Genomic DNA, 8,001 nt, shown 5'->3' on the forward strand with positions numbered 1-8,001 from the left:
CAGAGCCGGGACTCCTGAGTGGGCGAGGTGGGGTGGGCCCGGCACAGACCGCCTGGCAGGTCAGGTGGTCGGAGGGCGGGGGTCATGAGAACGGCTTCCTGGAGGAGGTGGGGCTCACACAGGCCTTGAAGGGCGAACAGGGTAGGGATGGCGTGGAAGGGACAGCGTCAGCACGGAGCCGTGGGAGCCGAGGACCGCAGGCTCTACCTACAGGGTCCGCGAAGCCGGGTCTACACAGCAGCGGGAGGCCGCGTCCCACAGCGGGAGGCCGGGACAGGCTCTCCGCTTAGGAAGGACGCCCAGCTCCCTTCCTGGGGAAGAAGAGCCTTAGCACTAGGGAGGGTTTTCCCCGCCGGCCACAGAGCAGACCCCTGGCCTCCTGACTTGTGGGCAGGAAGGCCCCCCCCAGCCGCAGCCCCAGGACCCAAGGGCTGTGGGAGGTGCTGGGGTAGGGAAGCCAGGCCCTCCCAGCCTGCCCCCCCCAGAGTCGCCCTGGGGTGTCTGCCTGCCTGGGGCTCCTGCTCGCCTTCCCAGAAGCCGGACCGCGGGCTGGGTCCCGCGGGGTGGGCGGCGCCATCTGGTGGCGACATGCCTGCCTGAACCTTCACCACCGTGGGGACCTGGCGGTCCTGGGGGACCCTGTGACTCATCTAGGCCTTGGGGTCCTTAGTGCTTGTGGCCGGCCTGCCCGGGGCCCTGGGACCCTCCAGGGCCAGCTTCCACACGTCTCCTGCGGTCCCGGGGTCAACCCTCACTGGGGAGGCCCAGGAACCCTGCCTGGCTGGCAGTTCCTGTGAGTCCATGCCCCGGCCCCGCCCCCGCCCCCGCCCCGGGTCAGGGGCACACGCACATACCTACACCTGCGTGTGTGAATGTGCACGCACGCACGCCCACGACACAAGCGGACGTGCACACACAGGCACGCACGCACCGAGAGTCTGCTGACAACGTAGCTGGATTCTCAACCATAAGACTCCAGTGGAGCTGTTCCAATTCCGGAATATGCATGGGCCCCGGCGTTTCTGGAAGGTTGGCCCCCCGGGGGTAGGGGCTCTGACCCCCAGAAACCCTCAGGCCGTCGGCTGCCACCAGCTGCCTGTGGGAGCCTGAGCGGACCTGGGGACATGGAGCCCAGGGCGCCGCAGTCCCCGGCAGGCGCTCACCCGAGGGGCCCCAAACACACTCGTCTCCACGATTTGCGGGGCCCGTGCAAGAAACATGTAGCCTCTTTTTCAAAATGGTTAAGCTTTCCAGCCAGCGAGGGTGGGCGCTGGACCAGGCCCGGGGCCCTCCTGCTGCGGGGCCCGCCTGACATCCCTTCCCGGTGCCGGGGCTCCCTGGGCCTGCTCCTCTCCCAGCGTCCACCTACTTGTGTGTGAGGCCTCACAGGGACGGCACGCACACAGCCCCTGCAGGGGTGACAGAGCCGGGCCTGGGGGGCAGGACACCTGGGGTCCGGGCGCTCCCTCCGCCCCCAGCCGAAGCTCCGTCCACAGCACACTGAAGGGTTGGGGTGGTTCTGGGAGGGGGGCCTTGGCACGTGCAGGAGCGATGGGCTCCAGGCTGGGCGCCTGGTCATTCCTGGGGGGGAAGGGGGGTGGCCTGTCTTATGGAGGAGGAGGCCCCTGGTGGCCGGAACCGTGGCTTTGGCCACCAGTGTTCCCCAGAGGAGGGGGGCTGGGAGGAGCTGAGCCAGCGAGACTTCCGTGGGTCTGGGGTCCCAGGAAGCCCCACGGCAGCTGCCGGGCCCCAGTTCAGAATCCTGCGTCCCTGATGTGGGTGGGAGCCGCCAGCCCGGCCAGGTGTGCTCCCACCCCAGGCCCCCCTCCCTCCCGCCGGCGAGAAGGGTGGCAGGTCGGCAGGTCCAGGCAGCGGCTGCTGAGTCAGTTTGCAAGGAATGTTCTGGCCGCTCCCAGCCTCACCCTGCTCCCAGGCGCTGCTGGCGCGGCGCCCATGCCAGGAACGCACCTCCAGCCCGGGCTTGCTTGGACCAGCTCCCCCCAGCAGCCGACCCCCACCTCTCCCCCTGCTTGCCCCCATGACCTCGGCAGAGCCCCGGGCCCACTGAGCCCCCATCCCACACTCCCAGGCTACTTCCCGGGCCAGAGGGGGGCCCACATGTGTGAACAGGCTCCACCTGTGTGACCGCGAGGAACCATGGTGGCCGAGGTCAGGGCAGGATGAACTGGGACCCCAGCGACAGCCCCCAGGCAGGGCCCAGGGCCCAGGGGAGAGGGGCCTGGAGGGAGAGGGCTTCCTGGAGGAGAAGGCTCTACAATGAGGAAGGCCTGGCCTGCTTAGCTGGGGCTGGGGGCTGGGGGCAGGGGAGGCGGCCAGGAGGCTAGGCCTGTGGCCGCTGAGCGCTCCGGCCAGTGTCTCCCTCCCCTTCGCTCACTCGGAGCCCTTGCCCCCGGCCCCCCAGGCTGCCTCCTTGCCCGGGCAGACCCTGGGCTGCTGCTGCTGGGCAGATGGTGCAGTGGGGCTGGGGGCCGAGAGGCCATCCCCAGGGGTGACCCGGCCACCCGGGCTATGTGCTCCCGGCCAGCAGGGAGGGGAGATGGGGCGCCCCCCAGACGCCCGCAGCACGCCAGCCCCGGCGGGCACCACAGCCGTACCCGGGCTCATTCCGGACCTCATCGCCAGGCTGCCCTGTGAGTTGCAGGATGCGCACAGGGGCGTGGGGATGGTAGGCCTGGTGGGGGACGCTGCCGTCCACAGATGCACCCCGGGCCCCTTTCTGCGCCCGCCCGTAGGGCCCCGCTGGGCGCTCGTCGCCGTTGCTGTGGCTGTTGGCGTCCTCGCCGTCTCCTGCTTCCTCTGTGTCGTGTGCTGCTGCCTCCGTCGCCGCAGCCGGGGCCGCAAGAAGAAGCCCAGGGACCAGGAGGCTGTGGGCCTGGCCAGCCCTCGGGGCACCACCAGCACCCACCTGGTGAGGCGCGGGCACCGCCTCCGGGCTGCTCGGTCCCAGAGGGCAGCTCAAGGCCCAGACCCGGGGGCTGGGGGTGGCCCTGTGTGCTCAGGAGGAAGCTCATTCCCTGGTGACGGTCTGGTCTGCCCAGAAGCAGAGGCAGGGAGGGCCCTCCGGGCAGGGGACACGATGAGCAGAGGTGATGAGGGAGGCCCTGAGGGCCAGCCCCGGGGATTGGGCCCGGAGGGGTGGGGGGAGGCACCGCCTGAGGAGGGCAGTTGTGCAACACATGCATCTGGGGGCGCACATCTGTAAGGCCTGGCTCACGGAACTGAGCCGGGACATTAGCCCTTCTGTGGCCTGGCCTGGGGGCAGGGGCTTCGACCACAGAATCGGGGCTCGGTCCCAGCAGCCCCCGCCTCCCATCCCCACCTACCCCAGGTGCAGCCGGACGTGGGCGACTCGGAGGCTGCCCCCGGGGGCCCCCAGGACTGGGGGCGCCTGCTGCTCTCCCTGGGGTATGACGTTGGAAGCCAGGAGGTGAGGGGCCGCAGGGGGTCCGTGGGGCGTGTGGAGGGGTGGTGGGTGTCGAGCAGGCGCTGGGTGCAGGGCTGCCCGGGACGGCTCTGAGCTGAGCAGCCTCCGGTTCCCAGATCAGGGTGGGCCTCAAGCAAGCTGCAGACCTGAGGGCCGGGGGCCCGGGCGGCACGGCAGACCCCTACGCCCGTGTCAGCCTCTCCACGCAGGCGGGGCACACGCACGAGACCAAGGTGCACCGCGGCACGCTGCACCCCACGTTCCAGGACACCTGCTGCTTCCACGTGCGTCTGGGGGGGTGGCAGGGGAGCCGAGGCCGGGGTGAGGGGTCCCCGCTCACGCGCTGGCCTGCAGGTGGCGCAGCACGAGCTGGCTGGGGTCGCCCTGCGGGTGCAGCTGCTGAACTTCAGGCGATTCTCTGCGCACGAGCCGCTGGCTGAGCTCAGCCTGCCGCTGGGCGCCGTTGACCCACAGCACGTCCTAGAGCGGTGGTACCAGCTGGGCCCGCCGGGCACCACGGAGGTGAGGCCACTGACCACTGGGCTCCCGCCTGGCCCTGCCCTGGGTGACCCGGGGGAGACTGAGGCCCCCCTCTCTGCCCGCAGCGCGAGCGCTCAGGTGAGCTGTGCCTCTCGCTCCGGTACGTGCCCAGCTCAGGCCGGCTGACCGTGGTCGTGCTGGAGGCCCGAGGCCTGAGCCTGGGACTGGCAGGTGAGAGCCCCCCCGGCCCCTCCGCGTGGAGACAGGGAGCCCTGTGCTCGGCCCTCGGACCCAGCATGCCTTCTGACGCCTTCTGCCTGCCCAGACTCCTATGTGAAGGTCCAGCTCATGCTGAACCAGAGGAAATGGAAGAAGAGAAAGACATCGGCTCGGAAGGGCACGGCCACCCCCTACTTCAACGAGGCCTTCACCTTCCTCGTGCCCTTCAGCCAGCTCCAGGTGGGCTGACTGGAGGAAGGGGCAGGCGGGCCCGCCCCCACCCTTGGGGCCAAACTGACCCCTGTCTTTCTCTCCCTCCACGCACTTCTGCCCGCCTCTGCCCAGAGCGTGGATCTGGTGCTGGCCGTCTGGGCCCGGGGCCCGCAGTTCCGGGCCGAGCCCGCGGGCAAGGTGCTGCTGGGCGCCCGGGCCTCGGGTCAGGCCCTGCAGCACTGGGCCGACATGCTGGCCCACGCCCGGCGACCTGTGGCCCAGTGGCACCGCCTGCGGCCCGCCAGGGAGGTGGACAGGGCCCTGGCCCTGAAGCCGCGCCTGCACCTGCCCTTGCCTGGCTCCTGAAAGCGTCCCGGGGGCCACGAATAAATCCCTCCTCTGGCTGCAGCACTGTGTCTTTCCTGACCCCTTGGGGACCCGGTAGGCTCAGGGGCTCCACCGTCATCGGTGTGGGGAGACGACCCCTTGGTGGGATGAAGGGGTCCCCTCCAGGCCCCACGGGGATGGTATGAGGAGGTGGGGAGCCCTCCCTGTCACTGGGGCTTCAGGGTCAGGGACCGTGTGATGGGAGGTAGGCTGGAGCCAACCCGATGGGGACAGAGTGGGCGGTGAGGAGGCATTTTGGGGGGGTGATAGTGGAGGGAAAGGACTCTAGCCTGGGGGGCCCGTTTAACCCCCCCCAGAGCCCCAAACCTTCCAACGGCCAAGGCAGGGCCTCCTCTTCCAGACGGCAGGGGGCAGTAGATGCCTTCGGAAGCCTCCGCTGGCCTTCGGGGGCTCAGCCCTGGCCAGGAATGCAGCTCTAATCCCCACACATCTGGACGGCTTTAGCTCCCCCAACCCTCCCCATGGCCCGTGAGGCCGGCAGGGCTGGGGCCACGCACCCCAGCTCAGAGGACGCCAATTCCTGGTCCTCCAGATGTTTCTGCTGGGTGGGGGCCCGGGCAGGGGGCTCAGCCCCGGGCCCCCTCAGGTCAGGGAGAGGTTCCCAGGCGGGTGGTGTCGCCAGCCCCGGGTTGAAGGACGTGTTCCGAGTGAGCCAGGAACCACCCCAGGGCAGGGCGTTCCGGCCGGCTGCAAGTCCAGGCGCCCTCCCTTCTTCTCCCAGGAGGGAGGGCGGCCCCCACCCAGAGGGCCCTGGCCACTGCCGCAGGCCATGTTTGGGGGGTCCAGGCCTTGGGGAAAGGAAGGGACTTGGCCAGCTCATGCCTGAGAGGCCCGCCCCAGCTGGAAGGCAACGGTGAGATGCAGGGGGCTGCCCCCTCCAGGAAGCCTGCCCCCTGGGGAAACTGTGGGGAAATCGCAGTGCAGACCCTGACTTAGGACCAGAGTGACCCCTCAGCTGACCCTGAGCCGTGTGCCCAGAGGTGGCCCAGCAAGGCCAAGGACAGCTGACCACAAGCTCCTTGCAAGAACAAGGGAGGCTTCTCGAACTCGTCACTGAGCTCTAAATAGAGCAACCCAACCTCGGCAACCCCCCCAAGACTTCTTGGACTGGGCGACAGCACGAGGCTGGGCCGGGCCAGGCGGCCTGGGCAGGTGGGGAGGCCCCTGTGCCCCCATTGGTCTGAGGAGGGCTCCATGCCCTTTCTGAGCAGGGGCCCAGCCTGGGGGAGGCCATTTATACCCCTCCCCCTGGGCCCACCAGCCCAACTTGCCGCTGCCGGCCTGACCTCGCTCCCCACGCTGCTGCCCAGACACTAGGTGAGGCCAGCCCGGGGGGCTGAGGCCCGGACAGGCGCTTTTGGAGCCGGCGTGCAGGAAGACTTCCCTGGGTGGGGGCCTGGGGGTTGGNCCTGATCACCAGGCCTCACTCGCGGGTGGGACACCAGGAGCAGATCTGGCGCGTCGAGGGACCCCAGGCCCAAGTGGGGAGCCGTGTCTTGCATGCACTTGGGCCCAAAGCCGAAGGCGCAGAGCTAAAAATAGCTGGATGGCTCTGGTGGCCACCTGCGCCGGCCTGTCCCGCCCTCCCTCGGGGACAGCTGCGGCCACTCCAGGCCCCTCCCGGGACATTCTGGGAACACTTTCTCCTCTTACTTCTTACCCTGGCAATTCCAAGACAGCGCCTCCAAGGAGGGCAGAGAGGGGGCAGGGCAATGGGCGGGCTGGGGGTGAGGGCTCTCCCCCGACCCGGGCAGCCGGGGTCCACGGCAGGACAGGAGCCTCCGTCCTCACACCCAGGCCTTTTCTCTCCCACAGGCTCTAAGCCCAGGACTTCAGGATGGGGGAGTAAGTGCCGTCCCCAAGCCCAGGGCCCCTGCCACCCCTGCCCTCCCCCCAACCGGGGTGGGGGTCTTCGCAGCTCCCCAGGCCGCCCGGGGCCCCTTCCTCTCCCACCCACCCCACACACTGCCTCCTCCGTGGCCCTAACCTCTGTCTTCTCTCCCCCCACCCACCTGCCCTCTCGGGACAGTGAGGAGGTGAGTACCTTCTTGGGCGGGCGTGAGACACAGAGGGGATGGGACCCCCAGCCTGGGTTAAGTCAANACCCAGCCACAGGGACAGGGAGGAAACAGGAAGTGGCTGCTGGTGCCTCATGGGGCAGGGGAAGTGAGGCTGTGGGCAGGTCACCAGAATTGCTTCTTCTTCCCGGTTGCAGCCCCCCCCCTGGGCCCTGCAGGGATCCCCGGCACCCCCTCTTCTCCACTCCCCTAAACCTGCGAACGTGGCCTGCCACCTGGGTTCAGGTGTCCTGGGCCTGGCCCCCCACCAGGGCCTTGGGAGCCCCAGAGTCCAGCTGCCTCCTCGACAGGGCCCACAGTGCGGGGCAGGGCGGGTGGGGGCGCGTGGGGGGGCGGGGCACCGGGCTGGCCTGACTCTGCCTCCCGTCCCCTGCCCACAGAAACGCAACAGGGCCATCACGGCCCGGAGACAGCACCTGAAGGTAGGCGCTGGCCCAGAGAGGGCTGTGCTGGGGTATGTGCGGGGGGGGGCCCCCGCAGCCCCTCACTGGCCTGCGCCCTGCCCCCGGCGCCCCGCAGAGTGTGATGCTCCAGATCGCGGCCACCGAGCTGGAGAAGGAGGAGGGTCGCCGTGAGTCTGAGAAGCAGAACTACCTGTGTGAGCACTGCCCCCCCTTGCACATCCCCGGCTCCATGTCTGAAGTGCAGGTACCCTCCCCTGGCAGCGCCCTGCCTGCTGCCTCGGTCTCCCCACTGGTCAAGAGGGGGGTCAGGGCAGGTGGAGGGCAGGTGGACAGCGGCCCGCCCACCCGCTTCCCGCACCCCCAGGAGCTCTGCAAACAGCTGCACGCCAAGATCGACGCGGCCGAGGAGGAGAAGTATGACATGGAAGTGAGGGTGCAGAAGAGCAGCAAGGAGGTGAGCGGTGAGGGGCGGGGCCGTGGCGAGGGGCAGCCGGACTTCGGTGAGGGGCGCTCTGACCTGGCGGGGGTGGGGGGCCTGGCCCCTGCTGGCTCCCACCCCGCCCTCCCCGCCTGGCAGCTGGAGGACATGAACCAGAAGCTCTTCGACCTGAGAGGCAAGTTCAAGAGGCCCCCGCTGAGGAGGGTGCGCATGTCAGCCGACGCCATGCTGAAGGCGCTGCTGGGCTCCAAGCACAAGGTGTGCATGGACCTCCGGGCCAACCTGAAGCAGGTCAAGAAGGAGGACACCGAGAGG

General features: G+C 69.4%; 2 protein-coding genes across 2 annotated transcripts in view; both read left to right on the forward strand.

Moving 5' to 3' along the window:
• Window positions 1–2,341: 2,341 nt before the first annotated feature.
• SYT8 (synaptotagmin 8) lies at window positions 2,342–4,787 on the forward strand. The gene is made up of 8 exons (XM_077755439.1): window positions 2,342–2,651; window positions 2,754–2,929; window positions 3,350–3,448; window positions 3,562–3,729; window positions 3,800–3,967; window positions 4,051–4,156; window positions 4,251–4,384; window positions 4,490–4,787. Exons 1-8 carry the CDS (start codon window positions 2,558–2,560, stop codon window positions 4,721–4,723), a joined length of 1,179 nt encoding a protein of 392 aa, XP_077611565.1. The 5' UTR covers window positions 2,342–2,557; the 3' UTR covers window positions 4,724–4,787.
• A 1,942-nt stretch (window positions 4,788–6,729) lies between these two features.
• TNNI2 (troponin I2, fast skeletal type) overlaps window positions 6,730–8,001 on the forward strand; it is a gene marked incomplete at its 5' end in the record, with an annotated part of 1,600 nt that continues 328 nt past the window's right edge. The window contains 5 exons of the mRNA XM_077755555.1: window positions 6,730–6,801; window positions 7,224–7,265; window positions 7,363–7,491; window positions 7,612–7,701; window positions 7,825–7,999. Coding sequence (XP_077611681.1) covers window positions 6,730–6,801; window positions 7,224–7,265; window positions 7,363–7,491; window positions 7,612–7,701; window positions 7,825–7,999 — 508 coding nt within the window. The remainder of the gene's footprint in view (window positions 6,802–7,223; window positions 7,266–7,362; window positions 7,492–7,611; window positions 7,702–7,824; window positions 8,000–8,001) is intronic.

The sequence above is a fragment of the Crocuta crocuta genome, unplaced genomic scaffold (assembly GCF_008692635.1).
Source record: "Crocuta crocuta isolate KB4526 unplaced genomic scaffold, BGI_CrCroc_1.0 scaffold653, whole genome shotgun sequence".
Classification (NCBI taxonomy): Eukaryota; Metazoa; Chordata; class Mammalia; order Carnivora; family Hyaenidae; genus Crocuta; species Crocuta crocuta.

Bases quoted from the DNA above. Each gene is read 5' to 3' on its own strand.
- SYT8 (XM_077755439.1), top strand. From the start codon at position 2,558: ATGGGGCGCCCCCCAGACGCCCGCAGCACGCCAGCCCCGGCGGGCACC. The intron at 2,652-2,753 runs GTGAGTTGCAGG...GCCCGCCCGTAG, and splicing joins CCTCATCGCCAGGCTGCCCT to GGCCCCGCTGGGCGCTCGTC. The intron at 4,157-4,250 runs GTGAGAGCCCCC...CTGCCTGCCCAG, and splicing joins CCTGAGCCTGGGACTGGCAG to ACTCCTATGTGAAGGTCCAG.